Below are 22,135 nucleotides of genomic sequence, written 5' to 3' on the forward strand. Positions count from 1 at the left end.
CCTCTCTGAGTCCCAGTTTTCCTGTCTGTGAAATGGGGAAAATCAATCTGACCACAAAGGATTGCCACAAAGACTTGGAGGAGCCTGTAAGGGCCACAGATGATGTCCACCCTAGCGAGTGCTGTCCACATCAGCTGCTGTCGGCATCATTGTTATGATTGAATGATGTCCTCTCTAATCTCAGTTTGAATCTGATGAGGAGTTGAGCCTGGCCTGCATGTATAAGATTTCATGACAGCGTGCGTTGCAGTAGCCAGAACATTCCCTCATTATCTCCTGCCTCTGCCTAGAAAGAAAGCTCTCGAGTGGCCTGTAACTCCTGGTTTGGCCACCACTGACACCAGGGGCCTTTGCTGTGTCTTTGCCAGGCCAGAGCTGCTTCCTTTTTATAGCAGGTGCTCCTACCCATCAGAACTAAAGAAAAGTGAGCTGTAAGACAGGAAATCAGTTTTCAATTCAAAGTGAGAAAAAAGGTGATTCATTCTTATTCTATCACCTTTCCCTGTAACTTTCTATTTCTCTTGGTTTCGATTTCCAAAACCAAATGTCAGTTTTTAAAAGGTAAGTTCAGAAGAAAGCATTTCATTAGCTCTGTAAAACCATGAAAACCAAATAACCTCAATTTGCTGAAACCATAATAATGTAAGGGTGATTCCCCAGTAATGTGCTCGCTGGCCATGATGTTAAGGAAGGGCTTTCCTTGTATTACCTCATTTAATCTTCAAAAGAACCCTATGAATACTTTTAGGTTCTGCCATTTTACAAATGGGGAAACTGAGGCACAGTAGGAGGTGGAGCCAGGAGTCAAGTCCAGGCAGTCTTGTCTCTTAATCACAAGTCTGTTCTACCTCTCATCTGCAGATCTGGGAGTGAGGAGATAGAAGGGAGCCCCTGGTCATGCCCCTGTGGCTTCTTCTAGTGGCATCTCCTTTAAGCAGCAGTGAACGTGACTTAGCACCTGCCAGAGTGTGGACAAGAAGCACCAGCTGATTTGAAGGAGCTGAAAAGTGTTGGGGGTGAATGGATGTCTTTGTCCTTCCTGGGATGAACCCAGGAAGGTTTGTATGTTCTTGAGAAATTGGCATTCCAAGGTTTCATCTAGGCCTCGTGTGTGTGTTTACCAGGAATGGAGCCTTATCTATCCAGCTTTGTTAAGGAAGGAGCAGATCTAGATACTGTCCAGCCCAGAGGATGAATGAGCTTTACTCCCTTGGGTCAACTTTTCCCCCCTCTATCTTCACAGAAGTCTCTCCAAGCCATGGTTGATAAGTAGGTTTCCATCCAGTTGCTCAGGGTGCTGCCTAGAACTGGATTTTCATGCTCAGGGAAAGAGGGCTGGCTAAGTGACCTGGGGCTGCCTTGTGTGCTGGAAGGCGGGTGGTTCTGCAGTGCCAGGTATTTGCTGCCTGTAGTCTCATTGTGTCTACTACTTTTCTGCTTTTTAAAACTACACTGGACTCCATCCATTTCACCCTTCTTTGAAGGTTCAACGTCAAGGTAACCATCAATTAATACTTCTTTGTAGAAAAGATGATTCTGGCATATAGGAGATCCTGACCCTACACTAGAGAATCCAGAAGCTTGAGATGTGACTTTTGAGAAGAGTGTAACTCCTCAGATCTCCTCTTCCATCTGTCATTCATGGGTATTGTCTGCACCTCCTGGCATCCTTCAGATACGCTTCTGTGAATTGTCTGTGGGCTGGGAAGCTAGACTGTGGTCCTGTTAATATCATAGGTAAACAAAGAAATGGTAGGCCTTGAGAGATCTCCCAAGGACCTTCCTTGTAAGCAAAGTGCGTTAATTCCAGAACATGGATTTTGGGACATGGTTTGCTCACTCATTAACAATAAGTCTTGACCAGATGTGGTGGCTCACACCTGTAATCCCAGCACTTCGTTCGGGAGGCTGAGGTGGGAGGATCATTTGAACTCATGAGTTCAACACTAGCCTGGGCAACATAGTGAGACACCCCCGTCCCCCGTCTCTACAAAAAATAAAAAAGTTAGCCAGGCACAGTGGCACACACTTGTAGTCCTAGATACTCAGGAGGCTGAGATGGGAGGATTGTTTAAGGCCAGGAAGCCAAGGCTGCAGTGAGCCGTGATCACACCACTGTGTTCCCGCCTGGGCAACAGAGTGAGACCCTGTCTCCAAGAAAGCCAAAAACCAAAACACAATAGATTTTGGCTCTTGGTTCTGTGCTGGTAAGTGATGTTGGTGGGACAAGTGACCTAGACAGGAGAGTGTTAAGTATAACATATATATAATGAACTGCTTTTTTTCTTTTAAGCTCCCAAAATACTTGAGTTAAATAAATGATTTGTGAAGATAATGAAACAAAAGTTTGGGTAAAAGTGCAATCAGTTCCTTTCTCACCACATATTTGGGGCCAGGTGAAGTAGCTTAGTTTTGAAACAAAATGTTTCCTTCTCTTTACCATCCTATGTCCTTTAATTTATAAGTAATCTATTTGATGCCAAGTGGTTGACTCTGGATAGTTTTAGAGAGCTGGCCCTTACAAACCCATGGAAGTACCTGTAGTTCACTACCTTTAGCAGAGATTGATGAACCTGCCCATGAAATGGATTTCTCTTGGGGATTCATGATGTCACTCTGGAATTGTCTTGGAATTTCTCTATAGCCAATGTATGTGTTTACAGGTGTGAGTTTTATACTCTACTGTCTTCATTCTTATGCTAGGCTCCTGTGATTGAATTTTATGAGTGAGTTTAGTGAAAAAAATCTGCATTAACTTTGCCTTCACGTAGGAGCCATACATTTGATAGACCTCAATGAATTGGTGTCAGATATTGTCGTTGAAATATACGCCGTGCCAAATTATTTCAACATATAATTAACGATAGGTTTATATCTTTTGAAAGTAGTTTTAACAATTACAGACACAGCCCATGCGTGCCAGCTAACAGCAGGTGTTTTAGGAAGGTGGTGTTCCGAGTTGCGTATGGCACATGGCGAGGTAAGGGCATTTTGTGGTTCAGTTTGCATTGTTAATTACAGCTTGAAGTGCCGTTTCCTGCCTGTGTTCCTGGGTGTGTGATGGGGCCCTAGTTTGGATTATCTCCCCAGGATGTGTGCTCAGTGGACCACCTACATTAAAAAATCTCCTGGGTGATTAAAAGTTTCAAACCTACTAAACCATAATCTCTGGTGGTGGGACTTTGAAATCTTCATTTTTATCAGCTTGTCAAATGAGTCTTATCCAGACTTCAGAGGGCTTTTAGAGTATTTTTTTTTTTTAATGACACGGTATCACTCATCACTTAATTTCTTCTGCTTTTAGTTGTAAATTCTTTTCCTTTGCTTGTTTACCGTCTCTTTGATATACTTACAGCAGGTTTCAACTCTCGGAACAGTTTCAATTATGTTTTTCTTTAATTCCTATAACAACCTAATGACAGATGAATCAGGGGCAGCGCAAGGGCTGGGGACATTTCCAAGTGGCGTAGGTAGGAGGGAATTGGAGATTCACCAGCACAGCGTCCTGCATGTGTGCATTCACCTGCACCCAGCGTAGCCCTGAGCATGTGGCTGGAACTCAGTATTGGTGGAAGAAAAAGAAAAAGAAATCTTGAAGGATAATAGAGCCAAAGCTAGCACTCTGCCTCAGTGACCTACTTATCCCACCCGAACTCATGACCTCTTGGTTTAAAATGGGAATCTTGGGGCAATTAACTGCTGGTGATTGAATAGAGAATGTGGCATCCATAGGTAAATGACCCATTAAAATCAAGTCAAAAGGAAAGGCTGGTGATAGCTAATTAGAATCAGTGTCTCTGCCTCAGGGTTAAGAATGCATAAGGAGGCTGGGGCAGTGGCTCACGCCTGTAATCACATCACCTTGGGATGCCGAGGTGGGCGGATCACGAGGTCAGGAGTTCGAGACCAGCCTGGCCAATATGCTGAAACCCTGTCTCAAAAAAAAAAAAAAAAAAAAATGTGTAAGGAAAGCCAATCAATAAGCCACAGAGACCAGCAGAATATGGTGTGCCAGAAGCCCAGTACAGCACAGTTTGTTAATTCAAAGGTATTAGTGGACTTACAGTCTTCCCCTCCCCGCCTGCACCGGTACACACACCAAAGATTTGAGTTCTTTGACCATAACTGAACATCCTGAACTTCATGGGGTGGGACTGTTCAAATATTCCTTCAGATTTCTAGGTTATTTTTTCCCAATTTTTGAGCCTCAAAATAGGGTCACTTTTTCTGTGGTACCAAACTTGAATTCCATCTTCTGACACTTGACATCTCTTAAGAGGTGGGGGTGGGGGGTCCTTCTCCAGTACAGCCTCCCAAAATACATAGCAATGGATGACTTTCCTTGCGTATTTTCTTATTTTTGCTCAAAATAACGAATCTTCTTAGGGTTTAAACACTGAAGGGATTCTTGCTGCCATATGCTTTGAATGCGCTGTGTTGAACAGAGCCGTTCCAAAAACTGGATCTGCAACACAGTATCGCTTGCCTTGGAGATTTCTCCATCACCCTCATGAGTCAGAGCTGCTGGGTAATGTGATCCAGTCAGGTGGATCAAAGGGTAACAAACACGAGCACTCGAAGCAAACACAGAGGTCTCCGCCGCTCACGTAGTAAGTCTGGCATATTCACCATTGCCTAAGGAAGAAGAGAGAATTAAGAATTGTGAGGACATTTTGCAAAGCACAGGGCCTTGGAGAGTGGGATGGGACCAGAAATCCTTCTGAACTTTTGTTGGAACACCAACTGTGGAAAAAACATACAGTTGGGACCCAACTGACTTCAGTTTGACCAACCCACCATACTAATGCATGCTCTCCATTGCCTCTGGAAATCCTGACCACTGCTCACGGGGAGAGCCTGTGTGCTTCCATTCCAGCAGCTACGTTAAAGGCATACCAAAGGTCAGTCTCATTTGTCCCCAAACCTGTTTATGCCACTTGTATTTATTATCATACTTGCACAATCTAATTAAATATTATACAAGCTGATGAATAGCATCAAGCTATTTATGAAAAACAAGTTGAATGCTTAGAAAGGCTCATAGTAATTTGCTTTAAAATTGCAGTCCGACTAGGCGTGGGTGAGAAAATTAAAAATTTGCCAGGACCAGGGCAGAGATCATAAAGGAATAGGAGGATTTTGTACTGATTTCTTTTGTTAGTGTCTTAGGTTCTCACCACGCTTGTAACAAAAACTGGAAGTCATAGATGATGCAGTGCAGGTGTGGTTTAGTCCAGGAAGGCGGTGAAGATCTTGGCCATTCATTCATTCATGAATGTGGGGCCTACGCCTGCTGTTACGTGCCTGGTGCTGTTCCAGGTGCCAGGGGATATAGCAGTGAACAAAACTGGCACAATGTCCTACTCCATGGAATTTACGTTCCAGTTGGTGGAGACAGGCAAGCAAGTAAATAGCATGTCAGATGATACATGCTAGGGCGAGAAATCAAACACAGATGCAGGAATAGAGACTTATGGGGTGGAAATGGGGAGTGCCTTGATTGCATGAAAGAAGATGGGGCCTGGTACCCGTGGGGGGGACTGAGGCTCAGGAGGGGGCATCCCACCTTACAAGGAAGAAGGCAGCTGGGCAGGGACGCAGGGTGCAAACTGTGGGAGTCTTATTCCACCAACAGCGTGTGCCATAGGAAGCAAAGTCACTGGAGGAGAGTGAGGATGGGTAGATGTGGAGGGAGAGGGGAGACGGTGGGCAGCAGCCATGTGGGTGAGTAAGGGAATGTCACCAGGGAACAGAGAAGGGCTGCCAGGAGGCATGCGCTGGGAACCCACCTGAATTTTGGGGTCATGAATTTAAAATGTGGTCAGGCAGCCTGTGTTTGTGTTTTTCTCCATCGGGAAGGTTGGCGAACTCACACACATCCCGCCATTTCTAATTGAAGTTTAAGAAATGTTTAAGGAATTAACCCATACTGATTCCCTCCTTTGAATGACCAGCTTCTGGGTGGGCTGTTACTGAAGGAGCGTGTAGAGGGGTCTCCTCTGGTAAGAGCCTCTCTGGATTGAGCTCCTGCTCTGTTCCAGGCACCATGCAGGCAGAGTTGGGAATGCTTCCCCAGCCGTGCAAAGTTGGTGTTAGGCCGGTTTCCTAAAGGAAACTCTACTGAGGAGGGCAGGTGACCAGCTCAGGCTGCTGCTGGTGGAGTTAGGACTGTCAGACTCTAAACCTCATGCGCTCTGCCTCTCCAGGAGCACTAGGTCATACCAGATGGGTCAAAAAGCTCCATGTGCCCAGTATTCCAGTAGTGCCCTCTGGGGCTCGAGAGGAGGCCATGGTGGGGAGGGCACTTCAGGCAGGGGCATTGACGCGAGCAAGGACTGAAGTGACAGCCTCTGGAGGGGCAAAGGGAGGGTTCAGGCCAGGGCCCTTGTGTGCGGGAGGCCACTCTCCCGGAACTGAGTAGGGATGGGCTTTGACAAAGCCACAGTAATTGGCAGAGTGGGCGGTCAGTGGCTATCAGATAACTAAGGGAAGTAAGTCTGGGGTAGATGACAATCTGTCTCCTCTTCTTGGGAATTTACACTGCCTGCCGGCACATGAAAGGCTCAGAAATCCTGCAGAGACACGCCTGCTTGGTTTCACAAACCCGTGCTCCGGAGGTAAATGGCTCGGGCTTCCAGCCCAGCTCTGCCGCCTGCCAGCTGTGTGTTCCTGGGCAAGTTGTCTAACTTCTCAGCGCCTGAGTTCCTCATCTGTAAAATGCAGCAGTGCCCATCTCATAAAGTTCCTGGGAAGATCAGATTTGTTATTCCGTATCAAACACTTGGCACAGTGCTTGGCACACAGTAGGCAGGAAATGGTAGCTGCGATGATGCAAATTATCATGAGGACAAACACAGCGTCTGCGGGAACCGGTTCCACTGAACCTGGTTTTGGGAAATGATGGTAGCGTGGAAGAAACATTAGGAGGGTTTTCACTCCATGTGCGCCACCTGGCCGTCATTCCGTGGTCTCCCCAAATAGTGCCTGGCTGGGCTGGGTGTCAGTTTGAATCAGCAGTTCCCAGACTAAATGGAGTGCAGGATCCTGGGGGGATCTGAGCAGCCCAGAGCGGTGCCAGACAGCCCGGGTTGGAGTCATCTGATACCTGCTGGCTTCTGTAGGCTCGTTGGTGTAAGATAGATTGAGCTGTCCCATCCTGGCCACCTTACAGTCTGTTTGAGGACTTTGGGGATCACGGGCAGGAAGGGAGAAGGCATGAGAGCAGCCCCAGACCCTGGGCACGTTCTGAGGATGAGACCTCCAGCCCCGCAGCCCACGGTCCCCGCATTGCCCAACACCCGTGCAGGCACAAAGTGAGCATGCCTTTCCCATAACAGTGCCCGCACTGCGTCTGTCTGGGACGCCCTGCCAGCTAGGCACGCCCAGGCCTCTCGGGACAAGCTGATTTTGACCTCTTGGGTAGCAAAGAACCCCAAGCTCTCACAGGCTTCTTCATCGAGGCAGGAGCGGCGAGCGCCGCAGCGAGCAGCTGCCTCTCATCCCTGAGCCGGCTCCGGGCCGTCCAGCGCAGGGATCAGGCATCATGTTCCAGAAATTCAGGGCAGATGCCACATGAGGCTTCTGAGACACTCAGTCCCAGCAACTCGGAACCACATGTGGGGCGACCTCTTCTTTTCTCTGTCCTTGGGTTGACCTTATCCTTTGACTTCTTTGACCTAGATCATCTTTAGAAGATGATGTGGTGACAGTAATGAAGTCTTAGTGTCCTCACAGAATTTTACCATCTCAAAAGGGCTCTTCGGCTGGATCTCGTAAGAGACCATCATCTCTTGCTTCCCAGGTTGGGAATCTGCTTTTTCTATGTTCATCAGTCTTCACACATTTTGTGTTTGTTCATGTTTTCTTTCTGGCTTCCCTCCTACTCTTAGAAGTTGCCTTTTGAAGAAAGCAGTCTGTTTCAGCTCCACTGGAGAGGAAAGAAGAGTCAGAGGAAAGAAGGTTCCAGAAAGCCTGGAACCAGGTGGCTGCAGGGGAGCGTGCTGTGGGAGGTGCGAAGGCAGAGAAGGGAGGAAGCTGTGAAGCTGGAGGAGCCGCTCCTCCACCCTGCTGGGATTCTGTCACCCGGGCTGGTCATGTCACGGGCGGTGACGGTGTTTTGGCAGAGGAGACATTCTTTGGAGTCTAACCCCTGCACTGAATGGAGTGGGGAAGGTCTGTCAGGGAGGCCTGAGGGCTGTAGGGTTAGGTTCAGAGAATTGTCATAAACATGGGGACCTTGTTCCCTGGTTTGGGCAGGACCTTGGCAATGAGAGAAACCTCATGGGAAGCCATGTTGGGAAGATCTGATGCTTCAGCAACATGGACAGGCACGTTTAGGGGTTGAACTGCACCAGGAGCCTGGGTTTGCCATCCATGCGCTCAGGAAACGTTCTCTGTCTGTGCTAGGCCCAGTGGCAGGTACGATGGGTGAGAAGTGAATAGACTCCAGCTGTGCTCCTCGGGGCCTCCCAGTCCACTGGTGGTGCCAGGTGGGTAGAGCCTGTTACAGAAATCTGAGTGCCCTCACTGAGTCCTCAGGGGCTTCAACTACCCTTCTTCCTATCATCAGTGTCCCTAAAGAAGCAGTGAGCCTAGCCCTGTCCCCTCACTGCTCCCAGCAACAACCTGCCGTGTGACTGTGAGTGAGTGCTCGCTCCGGCGTGGTTTCCTCGTCTGTAAGGGAAGGGCCGCTCCCTGTGACCTCTGGGGTCCCCTGCACCTCTTGGGTCCTGGCAGCAAAAGAGGCAGCCACAGCGGGGCTTTCCCCGCCAGCAGGTTCCCCGGGCTGAGGTCATCACAGGCCAGACGGGGCCAGCCTTCCTGCTAACTGGGTCAGGTGTTAGGAGCTTGTCACATGCTGGGTATTTAGAGTTCAACCCAAACAGGTTGGGGGAACTCAGGGGCTCTGAAGACCTCAGAACCCGGCTTAGAAGCTCCACAAAGCCGGGTTGTGACTGGTCTGTTGGGAGCATGGAGGTCACATTGGGAGCTCAGCAGTGGGGCCACGGCCTCCCGCAGGGCTGATGAAAAGGAAGAAATGTTTGTCTGCTGAGGCCAAAAGGTTTTAACAGCCCGTCTCCCGGGGCTACAGGGGGGAGGACATGAAGACAGTGCGTGGGCAGGCAGGTACTAATTCCTCAGGGCCAGCTGTCATCTCCTCACTGTCCCTACCACAGGACCCGAGGGCTCTGTCTCACCTGAAGGCATCCCAGTGACTCCTTGGCCGGTGGGTGGTGTCAAACCTTTACCAAACCTGTTTGGGTTGAACTCTAAATACCCTACCCCGAAAGGCCCACGTACACTCTCTCCCCTTTGGCTCCCTCACTGCGAGACTTGGCTACAGAACTTTACCAACAGCAGCTCCTCCCCAGGCTTCAGAACGGGCCCCTGCTGCCCACTGCAGCCCAGCATGCTGCCCACCCTTGGGACTCCGCTGAAGGTGTCCCCCAGCCCCTGCGGCATCCCCGTGTCCCTGCGGCATCCCCGTGCTCCTGCGTTGTCCCCGTGCAGATACCTGCCTCAGGGATCTTGCTAAACTGCAGATTCTGACTCAGAGTACGCCGGAGCTGAGGGTCTGCATTACTGAAAAGCTCCTGGGGGAAAGTGATGCCGCTGGTCTGGGGACCACACCTCAAGTACAAGGATCTAGACCAGTGGCCTGCAAGGCACCTTTAAAAAGTTCCAATGCCTGGGCTGTACCTGAAACCAACGAAATCAGAACTTGCTGGGGTAGAAAGCAGCATCAGGTCTGGTTTAGTCTCCCCAGGGGGTTGCAGTGAGCATCTGAATTTGAGAATCTCTGTTCCAGCGCCCCTATGAGCGAATGTGGTTCCTGCCCACAACAGACTGCCAGCGTCTTGGGTGGTCAGTGCAGCTGTTCTGTGGGCAAAGGCTCAGCCCCACCTGGCTTTGGGAGATTGGAAAGGACTCTTCAATCCTCACTACTCTGGGGACTGTGTCAGGGAGGGGGGCATGGGCTTTGGTGTCAAATGGTCCTGGATTCAAATCTTGGCAGCTTCTCTAATTGGCCAAGGGAACTTGAACATTCAGCTTCTTTAGTCCTCCGAGCCTTAGCACACTCCTCTGTGAAACTGGGACCATCACAGGCCCAGCCTCACAGGACTACTGGGAATTTGAGGAGCTCCCAAAAGCTAACCAGTAGTAAGTGCTCAGTGGATGATGTGATCATGTTCCCCCCGCCCCCACCTTGCCTGACATCCTCATGTCACAGGCAAGACTCCTGTGGCTCATCAAGGTAGAGGCGTTTTCCAGAGGCCATGCAGCAAGTCAGTAATGGAGGTAGGATTCCAGTTCTGGGTTCTAGAATCCCCGCCCCTTCCTCCTTCGGGTTCCTGCCTGCTTCCTTCTTCCCTGTCTTCTCAGCCCTGCTCCCAGGCTGTAGGCTTCATCTGAATGGGTGGGGGCTCCCTGCAGCATGTGAGCCTTCCCACTTTGGGACGGTGGGTCCTGCATTGGTTGCCCTGTTTCTGGAAGTGGCTGAGGGCTGGTGGCTCTCACAGCTCCCACCCGTGGGCCCTCACCCAGCCTCCAGGGAGCGCCGGGCATCGTCACAGGCTTGTCTTACCTTCGCACCATCTCCCCACCCTCTGCCTCTCCCCCACCTTCAGCGAAAGTGCAGGACATCAGACACTGACTTCAAATGAATTACACTCTGAGAATTTATGGAGTCATGTAAGACTTCCGCAGCCAGCGATGTGGCCTAACCAGCTTCCACGTGGCGGTCCCAGGAGATCCCTCCTGAAGCCTGTGACAGAAAAAAAGGTGCAAGGAGGGACCAGGGTAGGCAGGGGTCCCAACCCAGGATGCCCATGGAGGCCTGGCAGGGAGCTTGGAAGAGCACCGTGGCCAGGTGGGGACCCTGGAGCCCTGGAGAGCCCATGTCCTCTGAAAGCCGGCAGCTCCTTCCCTCCCAAACGCCTTCCCTTCCGTTCTGCTTGAAGCATTCTCTGGGTTTTCACCTCCAGTGCCTCTCCTCCACGTCTCTCTTTAACTCACTTTCAGGCGTTTGGTTCTTCTTCAGGAGCATCCGATCTGCACCTACCAAGGTTACCAGCAGCCCCGGGATGCTCAGTGCAGTGGGTGGCTCCCAGCCCCATCTCCCTTGGCCCGTCCGCAGCGGTGGGCGCTGTTAACCCTCCTCTTCCTTGAAATACTCTCCACCTGGACACCGCCTTCTCCCGGTCTCCGCATATTACCGGCTGCTCCCCCTCATCCCGCCTCCGTTGCTGGGCTCTGTCCCTTCCCTCCGTCTCCGCTCCCCCTTAGTGATCTCATCCAGTCACAAGCGTTAAATACTGGCTGGATGTGACCAATCCCGGGTTTCCACCCTCATCCACGCTCCGTTCAGCCGCCCACCTGATATCTCCCTTCTTTGGTGTCTAGATTCAATTTAATCTTTCCAAAATGAAACTGTCTCTCTGTGAAGCCTCCCTCTCCTGCTGTCCTCCCCATGTGGGCTGAATGGAAACCGTCCTGCTTGGAGTCCAGCTAGACCCCAATCTCTTCCTCCATCCCCACATCCGGTTCATCAGCAGATCCTGTCAGCACTGCTTCCCAAACGCACCCGGAGTCTACAGCTCCTCCCAGCTCGGCCTCCTCAGCTGCCCTGATGTCCAGGCCACCATCATCTCTCCCTAGGTGGTGGCTGCCACCTCCTTGCTGGTGTCCTAGTCCCATCACTGTCAACTCCTGGTCTGTGCCCAGCACAGCGGCCACTTTGGGTGGTGACATTCCTCTGCCCAGAAGGACAACATGGCGGCCACCTCACTTGGAGGCCTGAGACCCCCCCTGCCCACATCACCTCTGGCAGTCCTGGTGTGTATCACCTCAGGGCCTCTGTACTGCCTGTCCCCACCCCCTGGACCGCACAAGGCCTAGGTATCTGGACGGATAGATCCCCCACCCCAGGTCTTAGCCCATGTGCTGCTGTTTCCCATGTCACCGTTTCCCGATTTCTCCTCTGCTCTGACCCTCCTGTTTCTTCAGTTTCAGTTTCTCTTGTAGACTTCAGGGTGTCTGGATTTCTCCTTTATCCAAAACCACTGGGGGCTGAATAAGAACGTGGTCATTTTGGGAGCCAGGAAGCCTGAGTCTTGGCTTTGTACTGGCATCAAACTCCTGAAATGAGCAGCTTTCCTCTCTAGTCTACACTAAGTGACATGTACAACTATGCTGTGTGTAGAGAACTTGACATGTTTCATTCACCAAAACTCCCGTCGGCAAAGCATCTGGTACAGAATAGACACGCTGTCCACCTGACACATAGTGGGTGACTGCCACTGTGTCCCAGCCAGCAGCCTGGGTACCAGGGGTGCCTCAGTGACAAACCAGCCTCCAATGCTCACCCTCATGGAGCCTTCTAGACAGACAGGAAACAATAACCAAATACTCGCAGGTCTGTTGAAGGGGATGAGTACAACTGAGGAAGTAAAAGGGAGGCGAGGCCGGGCACGGAGGCTCACAACTGTAATCCCAGCACTTCAGGAGGCTGAGGCAGGTGGATCCCCTGAAGATGGGAGTTCGAGACCAGCCTGACCAGCATGAAACCCTGTCTCTACTAAAAATACAAAAATTAGCCGGGTGTGGTGGCACATGCCTGCATCCCAGCTACTCAGGAGGCTAAGGCAGGAGAATCGCTTAAACCTGGGAGGCGGAGGTTGTGGTGAGCCGAGATCGCACCATTGCACTCTAGCCTGGGCGACAGAGCGAGACTCTGGCTCAAAAAAAAAAAAAAAAAAAAAAAAAAAAGAGTTGAGATGAGGAGTGCTAGGGGGGACTTGCAATTTCAAATAGAGTAGTTAGTTAAGGGAGGCTCATTGGGAAGGAGACATTTGAACAGAAACTTGAAAAGGGGCCTGGGGGTGAGCCACGTGACTACCTGGGGGAAGAGCGGTCCAGGAGCAGCCTGTGCTAGATAGAGTCCCTGATGCAGGAATGGGCCACAGGAAATCTGAATGGCTGAATGAATGAATGTGTCCTTGAGGCCAGGAATACAACAGATGCGGCCCTTGCATTGTCTTCAGGGATTCCGAGGCACTGTTTCTGAGCCTTCCTATGAGCCGGGAGTGGACCAGGTGTTTGAGATCTACTCTCTGCCCAGCTCTTCTCCGTCTGTACAGATTGGATGGTGTATGGCATCCCCTTGTGCTTTCAAAGTCCATTAGTTTTTCTTCTAAGTAAAATGTCCAGAAATTTCCCTCCTAGGGTAGGCAGGAGAGCACAGTTTGCAAGGGGCCAGACACTTGTGGGCAGTTGGTGTGAGGTGCGGAGCGCTTCCGTTCCACCCTGCCACTATGTTTAAAATGTTAAACCACTGTGCCTGAAAATCTTACCGAGGTAATGCTATGCTGCCCTGCTTTCTAAAAACAGTTGATGCTGAACGTGCCAGTCCTTTCTTGATGTCTGGGATTTAGGACTGCGCATCTCATTCATTTTGCTGGGATTTTACAGAGAAACATCTTTGGGATCATAGTAAGTCACTTTCCCTTCCCTGCACTAAATGGGTGCAGACGCGTGTGAGAACACTTGTGCAGTGGGAAGATCTTGGAGTCTTGAATCTCTCATTTCTTCCTTCCTTAAATGTTGAGGGTCTATTATTCACTTACTTACAATTAGGTACTAAGAATACAATGATGAGCAAAACTCAACCGAGCTCTGCCATCAGAGACCCTACGACCCCCTGGGGAGACCTGCGTTTATCAGACAGTCACAGATGCATGGGAAACTGCCCTTGTGGGGGCTGGTGCCGTGGGAACCTGACCAGGGCTGTGTTACCTCAAGAGGACGGCCGCAGAAGCATCTCCAGGGCCAGTGGTTCTCAGGCCAGCTGCATGCTGGAATCGCCGAAGAGCTTTAAAAATATCATTGCCCAATCCTGCCCCAGAGATCCCGATGTCATGGCCTGCTGTGCAGCCCAGGCCTCTCTGGCTGAATTTAGTGAGTAGCCGGGGCTGGAGGCCACGGGGAAATGAGTTCTACCCAGATTAGCTGCAGTAACAAGGACTGAAGGGGAGATGGGCTGGACTTGCTGCATCAAGGAACTTGGGCTGCGGCCTGGGAGCCGTGGGGTTTTGATAGGTTGCAGCAGGGGCATGTCATGGTCCATTTGGCCTTGTGGGAAGAAGGTCCCACTTCTGTGGAAAAGATGGGAGGGGAGCCAGCGCAGAAGTGAGAAGTAGAAGTCCAGTGAGGAAGGCGCCTCGAAGGACCCCAGGCGAGAGGTGCTCCCTGGTAGTGGTAGAAGAGGAAGGAACGCAGGCTGGATGGAGCCAGTGGCAGCTGATGTCTAGCAGGAGGGGACGAGGGAGGGACCCTGTTGACTCCCAGGTCTCTGGCTTTCAGGGCACAAATGCAGTGCTGTTCACCAAGAGCAGGATATGGTGGGTGGCAGGCATGAGACGGGGTCATAACTTAAATTCAGGACCCGATTTAAGGGGCCTCCTAGATGTCCAAGAGATGTCATGTCGGCACATGAATGGAGTTCAAAGGCCAGATGTGGGCTGGGCGTGGGTGCCGGTGAGTCATCAGGGTGAGGCTGGCCATGGACACTGAAGCCACGGATGTGTCGCCTTGGGAGGGAGTCATGTGCAGAGATGGCTGGTCCAGACCCTGTGTTCAGATCCTGATCTCACCAAGCGTGACTTTGGGCAAGTTAGCTGTCTTAACAAAATTTGGGCTACCATAGCAAAATGCCAGGGACCGGGTGGCTTAAATGACAGAAGTTGTATTTTTTCACAGTTCTGGAGGCTGGAAGTTCAAGTTGAGGGTGCCAGCATGGCTCGGTTCTGGCCGGGGCTCTCTTCCTGGTTCAGACTGCCACCTTCTGTCTGTGTTCTCACATGACCTTTCCAGGGCACATGTATCTTCTTACAAGGTGCACGCATTAATCTTGTCATGAATGTCCCATCATCATGACCCCATTAAACCCAGTCACCTCCCATAGGTCCCACCTCTACATACGGGGGTTAGGGCTTCAGCATATGAATGGGGCACAGGGGACACGAGCGTTCCATCTATAACTAATAGTCCTCTCTCAAGTTTGTCAGGCTTTCAGGTTCACCAAGGACAAAACTAAGCGCGCATGGAATCTGGAACATCACGGCACATACGTGGCTGGGCGCATACTATTTCCTGTCCTTGAACTTACCCTCCTTTCCCGCTTCCAGAGAAGTGTCTGATGTCTGCTACAGGCTGTATTTGCTTCAATCTAAGGGCTCTTTTCTTCCTCTTCTATTCATTTTGCTGCCTCTGATTTGGCTGTGGACTTGTAAGCCATTGGCTGTATTCGCTTGAATTGTGTGTACAGTGAGAGCAGCGTGCACTGAACATGAGAGCTTGAGTTTCCTGTGACTTTGTGCTCCTTAGGGACGGGCTGCAGGCCCAGGCACGAATCTTAGTGCCCGCATGCAGTGAGCTTCACTGAGTTTACAGATCTGGGGCTGGGTGTGGTGGCTCATGCCTGTAAACCCAGCACTTTGGGAGGCTGAGATGGGTGGATCACCTGAGGTCAGGAGTTCGAGGGCAGCCTGGCCAACATGGTAAAACCCCATCTCTACTAAAAATAATAAAAATTAGCCGGGTGTGGTGGCGGGTGCCTATAGTCCCAGCTACTCGGGAGGCTGCGGCAGGAGAATCGCTTGAACCTGGGAGGTGGAAATCGCAGTGAGCCGAGATCGCGCCACTGCCCTCCAGCCTAAGCAACAGAGTGAGGCTCCATCTCAAAAGAAAGAAAAAAAAAGGGTTTACAGATAAATGGGCACTGGTTGTGGATGACTCAGACTTTCCACAATGTTTTAGGCTGTTCTCTGGATTGTGAAGGTGAAGGGGCGTCTGGATAAGTGAGGCACTGGCTTGTTCACACTTAACTTGCACAGCCACTGACCGTGCCATCACCATGACCCACAGGGAGCATCCTGTGCTCGCCCCCGCTGGCTGATGGGGCATCTCCTTGTGACTGGAGGCAGTGCTGGGAGTGCACGAGCTGTCCTTGTGCCTGAGACTCTGGGCTCTGCTGTCTCTGGGTGGGGGCGTGGCCTGGGGAGGGGGTGTGGTCCTGTGACCATGTTTCCTCCACCTGCAAACCAGAACATCTCCTGGCTGCCTCCACCCACCCACCCAACATTTCCTGTACCAGGTCCTGTTCCTGGGGATACGGGATTCTGCTGTGAGCAAGACTCAGTCCCTGCCCTCAAAGCCATCCTCTTCTGGTGGTGAAGGAGTAAGCAACTAACAGGAAACACCCAAGTGGTGACCTGGTGTTTCTTCAAAGTTGTGGCCCAAGGAGCTGAAAGGCCTGGCCTCTGCTCCCTTAGGAAAGTCTCCATATCCTTCTGAGCCTCAGTTTTCTCATCCGTGAAAGGGGTATAAAAGCATTTGTTCCACCTCCCTCCTGGGCTGCTGGGAGGGTTCAGAGAGAAAGCTGAGAAAGTCCTTGGGAGTCATGGGGGGCATGTTAATGTCGGCTGCCGTGGTCCTGCATTAGGCCAGGCAGTGGATGAGCGGTGGCAGAGGGGGCCTCTGCCTTTGGGGGTTTTGCCCCAGACCTCCTCGCTCCATCCAGGTGGACGCCCTGAGCCGGGGAGGACGTGCGCCCCCTGGTGGAGACGCTATGGTTGCTGCATCCACAGGAGCCCAGGCAGAATAGATGCCAAAGCGAGCAGAAGCAGACAGGCTCGCTCGAGAGGGCTGCGACATCGTGCTGTTATTTTTGTGCGATTGATCTGGCTTTTGGATATTTAATAGCAGAGAGAGGGAGAAGCCGAATACTGATGATGCAGGGCTTGTCTGTCTCCAAAGCTTCTGCTGGTCTTGCTTTACCTCTGTAGATAGACATTTCCTAGGGAGGGTGATGTCGTGGGGAAGGCACCTGCTCTTTGTCAGCTCTCTTATTCCTCAGCAGGACACAGGAGTTCATGTCTCCAGCAGCCTTCCAGCTGGCTGTCTCCTCCCAGGTTGGGTCTCCTGGGACACCAGCCAGCTAGCATGGGGTTGGCCACTAGCTGCAGAGACAGCCCCCCTGAGGCTCCCTCCTGGGCCTTGGTGGCCCATCTGGAGTGCAGCTTGCACGAAGCATGGGCCCTCCGTTTCCTCCTTAACTCTTGCACAGGCGAGTAGACCGAGCTGACCGTAGGCCCTGGCTGCACAGTGCGGGGGAGGAGTCAAACAGGCAGCCCTGACCTTGACGGAGAGCCAGGCCCTCGGAGAGGCTCCCTTGTGACAACAGCAGATCTTCGTGTTGTCTAAGGCTTCTCTCCGACACCTTCTGTATTTGTTTGTCTGTTGATGCGTTTGCTTATTTTAATATTGGTTGAGTTCCCTTGTCAGCTTTGGCACTGTCAGCATTTGGGGCTGGTGAAATCTTTGTCACGGGTCCTGTCCCTGACCTGGGCCGCCTTGTCCGGAGGCCCCCCCACCTCACTTTCCATTGTTCTATCTAGAGAGGCAGACAGGTGACAGGATCTCTGTGCCTCAGTTTCCTCATCTGTAAATTAGGGATAATAACGGTATCCACCTGGATAGGCCGTGTGAGGAATTAGATTGTTTGTGTATGTAAAATGCCTAGCAGAGTTCTGGACATGCAGTAAGCCTGTGTGACATGCATCACCCTTACTCAGTGGATGTTTACTTGTTTATTTATTTGAGATGGAGTCTTGCTCTGTCACCCAGCATGGAGTACAATGGAACAATCTCAGCTCACTGCAGCCTCTCCCTCCTGGGTTCAAGCGATTCTCCTGCCTCAGCCTCCCAAGTAACTGGGATTACAGGAGCCCACCACCACGCCCGGCTAATTTTTTGTATTTTTAGTAGAGACGGGTTTCACCATGTTGACCAGGCTGGTCTCGAACTCCTGACCTCATGTGATCCACCCGCCTCAGCTTCCCAGAGTGCTGGGGAGCCGCTGTGCCCTGCCAGATGTATATTTTTATTGTGCCAAGCTGGGGATGCAACAATGAACAAAGACCCTGACCTTGGGATCTCAGAGCTCATGAGAAAGGCAGATACCTTATTCTGGGCTTTTAATTCAGTGTAACAAGTCCTGGGATGGGGACACATCAGGGGCTTGATGGAGGAACACCTCACCCAGGAGTTAAAGAAGGAAGGCTTCCTGGAGGAGGTAGCATCCCAGCTGCGATATGAAAGAGAAGTACAAGTTAGCTGAGTGAGGAAAGGAGAGGAATAATGGTGTGAGTTATCTGTCTTTCAAAGAAATTTTAAAAGGCCCTTCTGAAAAACTCAAATCCCATTTACTGGGCTATATAGTACAAATAGGGCAAAATCATGCCAAAAAAAGAAAAATCCTGGGTTCACATCTCTGTGGGAAGTCACATCAGCCCTCTGAGATACCCAGCTTGGATGCGGCGTGCGGGGCTAGGGCAGGGAGGAGACCTGCCTCCATCCCCCACAACCCAGCAGGTGCGTTTCTGCTTTGGCAACAGCAACCTCCCCAGATGCTTTCTGCCTTATGGGTGCTGGGGCCTGGCAGGAAGGGAGAACAGGGAGGCAGGTGGGGAGTGGAATCAGAGAAGGGCAAAGCCGTTGTTCTGATGCAACCGGAGTCATTCTGGCTCACCTGCATGTCCACTGGGGGTCACCAGACGGTGCTGCCCATCACGGTGTCTCAGAACCGTGCCAATGGACACTGCTCTCACCTGTGCTCCTGCGATCGCCTCCGAGGGGTGACAGTGTGGTGGATTGAACATGGAGAAGTGCACATTGGTGGTTAAAGCTCATGTCCTGTTAGTTGACGCCAGGCACCTGGCCTCAAAATGTCCAGGAAGTGCAGTCCCGCCCGGGCCTAGGAAGTGGTGACCAGCACTAAGGAAGCCCCTCAAGCAATGTCTGGGGCACCGGGCTGGGCTCCTGGTGACAATGTGTGTTGTTCCTCTTCCTGCACAGCTACAGCCTCCGCTTGGCGTCCCGATGCCCTCCACCAGCCGCCCCGTACATCACCAGGCAGTGTAGGAAGGTCAAGGCCCCGGCTGCAGCCCAGTTCCAGGGACCATTCTTCAAAGAGTAGACACCCTGCCTGCTCCCTGACAGGTACGAGGCAGGATGGAGCAGCTTCCGGCACTGTTTGGGTGGGCCTGGGGGTCAAGGGGGCGTGGGCTTGGGTCTTGGGTGGGGTGGGAAGGAGAGAAAGGGGGTGGGCGTGATTGCTTGTGTGTACTGGGCACCGGGCAGGGCCTCCCTCCGGGAGGGCACTTGGCTGAGGGCAGACTCTGGACTGCCTGTTTCACATCCCAGCTCTGCCACTTCCTGGCTGTGAACTTCAAGCATGTGACTTAGTCACAGTTTCCCAAGCTGAGCAATCAAATGAAGAAAGGCCTAATGTTATTTGCCTCTGCATCTTATAATCTCTGTTTGCTCACCAACAACGAAGGTTCCAAACTCACAGTTTACTGTCTAAGTGACTAAAACTTGCTCCATAAAATCCTATGTAGCTTTTTCTTTCCATTTTTAAAATTGGTACTTATACCAGGCATGTGCTACTTATATTATTTTAAAAGAATTAAAAAAAAAATCTTCTTTATACTTTTACCTTAGTTAGCTCAGGCAGCCATCAAAAAATACCATCGATTATGTGGCTTAAGTATTGAACACAGATTTATTTCCTGATGGTTCTCGGGGCTGGAAGTACCAGATCAGGGAGCCACCATAGCTAGGTTCTGGGGAGGGCTCTCTTCCTGGTTTGCAGACAGCCACCTTCCTGCTGTGTCCTTACAGGGTGGGAGCCTGGGGGAGAGCAAGCTTTCTGGGGTCTCTTCTTAGAAGTCCACTTATCTCACCGTGAGCCTTTCTTTGTGATCTCGTCTAAACCTAATCACCTCTCAGAGGCCCCACCTCTAAATACCATCACATGGAGGGGTTAGGTCTTCAGCATAAGGGTTTTAGGGGTACACAGTTCAGTCCATAGCACTATTGAACACAGTTCCAGACTTATGAAAATGTCACAGCAAAGTATTTTAGTTCAGGAGGGTGTGTGCAGGTCAAAGCCCTCGTTTTACAGGGAAGGAAACCGACGTGGAGGGGCACGTGGCAGACCTGGCATCGGCACTCTGGTCTTCTGATTTCTGGGACCATTGCTGGATTTTAAGTGGGTCATGCCTCCTTCATGCAAAACTGTGTGTGCATGCGGGTTTTGTACAGAGAAAAGGATGGCCTTCTCGAAGGACCCATGGCCTCGGCTGCTTTGCCCGCTGTTGCCCATGCCAGATTCAAGGCTCCATCACCCATCTCCCGGATGGTCTGAATGCAGCGAGAATGAACACAGAGGAGCCTGGTTTCTGGCAGGCCCTGCCTTTTGTCAGCCTTTGCGGCATCCCCTTTACTGTGGCTCAAAGCCCAGAGGTTTCTGTTCACTTTTAAGTGCAGAAAAGTACCACACTGCTTAGGCTATAGGGAGGCTTCCTTTGCACATCCTGTCTTCACCCCACCCCAGGGGTTCAGCGGGAAGCCCAGGGAAGGGACAGCCTCTGACCTGTCTGGCCACGGTTGTGATCCTTCTCTCAGCTGTTGCTGCTCCTTTGGCTAAGACCAGCAACCTGAGGGCCCTTTGTGGCAGGCTTTCTGACATGGGCTCCCTCCTGGGGTCCTGGGAGTGAGGTGTGTAGAGGTCCCCCATCCTGGCTCATCTCCCTTGTATGAGAGCTTCCCTCCTTCTCAGGTCCAGCCCCCAGCCCAGGCTGCTGTGGCTTCCCTAGAGGGCTGCCTGTGGTTGGGGTCTGGCAAGATGGCTCCTTTTATGGATCCCACGTGACCCAGGGGAAACTCACACTTGCTGGCCGCGCCAGGCCAAGGGAACGCAGCCACTCCATAGCTGGCTCTGCCTCTGCTTCCTTTCCTCCCCATGCTCTGGCTCATGGGCACAGGCAGGCACGCTGGTCTGCTGCATAAGCAGCCATCCTTTGGGAAGGAACACTGCCTCTCTTGAAGACATCCCACTCCCCCGCAAGCAGCCCTTTCCAGCCCCGTTGCGACATTTCAGGGAATTGAAATTAACATAGGGTAGTGGTTAAGTGCACAGTTTCTGGAGCTATACCTTCGGTGGCTACTTCACTCCTCTGTGTTTGAATTCACATCTGTGAAATGGGTTAATAATGACAGTACCGCTCTCATGGGTTTATTGAGAGGGTTGCATATGTTAGTGAATGAAAAGCCCTTAGCAGAGTGCCTGGCATGCAGTAAGCCTTCGATAAACAACTGGTATTATTACGATAGAAATATTACATTATTAGCAGTAGTAATAATAATGGTAGTTATTTTTAGTAATCGTAATGGTGACCAGGTCCACTGGGCCACAGAACTGTGTCCTGAACTTGGCCCAGCTCAATTCAACCCAGTGCAGTGAACATTATTGATCGATCGATTGATTTTGACACAGGGTCTCACTCTGTCACCCAGGCTGGAGCGCGGTGGTGCGATCTCGTCTCACTGCAACCTCCGCCTCCTGGCTTCAAGCAATTCTCCTGTGTCAGCCTCCTGAATAGCTGGGATTACAGGCACGCGCCACCATGCCCAGCTAATTTTTGTATTTTTAGTAGAGGTGGAGTTTCAACATGTTGGCCAGGCTGGTCTCAAACTCCTGACTTCAGGTGATCTGCCCACCTCAGCCTCTCAAAAGCGCTGGGATTACCACCGTGAGCCACTGCGCCCTGCCTGCAATGAACATTATTCAGGAGTCACTCATGTGCTCAGCTCTGTTCTAAGCTCTGTGAATGTGGTTTCTGCGGAGGAAGCATGAGGGCACAGCTATCCCCTCCCGACTGGAAGAGCAGACAGGTGCTGGAGTGAGCCTAGCCTGGGTTCGAGTCTCACCTCTGCTGCTCATCATCAGCACACTTGTAAAAGTTATTTCTCTTCTCTCAGTCTTCCATTTCTTTCCTATAAAATGGGGATCCGTGTTGCCTGCCTTGAGGGCTGTGAACATCCAAAGGAAATTCAGGGAGAGTACAATCACTTTGGAAAACTGGCAGTGGTGACTGATGCTGAACCTCTGGGTACCTCAGGACCCAGCAGTCCCACTGCAGGGGACACACTCAGCAGATACGCACCCACACGCACCAGAAAACACCTGTGAGAATGCTGATACGTCATCTGTGTGCATCCTACAACCCAG

At 51.4% G+C, this 22,135-nt stretch overlaps 1 protein-coding gene across 8 annotated transcripts in view; it reads left to right on the forward strand.

Moving 5' to 3' along the window:
- PRDM2 (PR/SET domain 2) overlaps positions 1-22,135 on the forward strand; it is a 118,874-nt gene that overhangs the window by 93,923 nt on the left and 2,816 nt on the right. For all 8 annotated transcript variants that reach the window (XM_032300456.1, XM_032300461.1, XM_032300454.1 and 5 more), the window contains one exon: positions 18,916-19,059. In XM_032300456.1, the coding sequence (XP_032156347.1) occupies positions 18,916-19,036 (121 nt within the window). In that variant the 3' untranslated portion in view covers positions 19,037-19,059. The remainder of the gene's footprint in view (positions 1-18,915; positions 19,060-22,135) is intronic.

The sequence above is a fragment of the Sapajus apella genome, unplaced genomic scaffold, assembly GCF_009761245.1.
Source record: "Sapajus apella isolate SASKATOON/1434 unplaced genomic scaffold, GSC_monkey_1.0 scaffold43, whole genome shotgun sequence".
Classification (NCBI taxonomy): domain Eukaryota; kingdom Metazoa; phylum Chordata; class Mammalia; order Primates; family Cebidae; genus Sapajus; species Sapajus apella.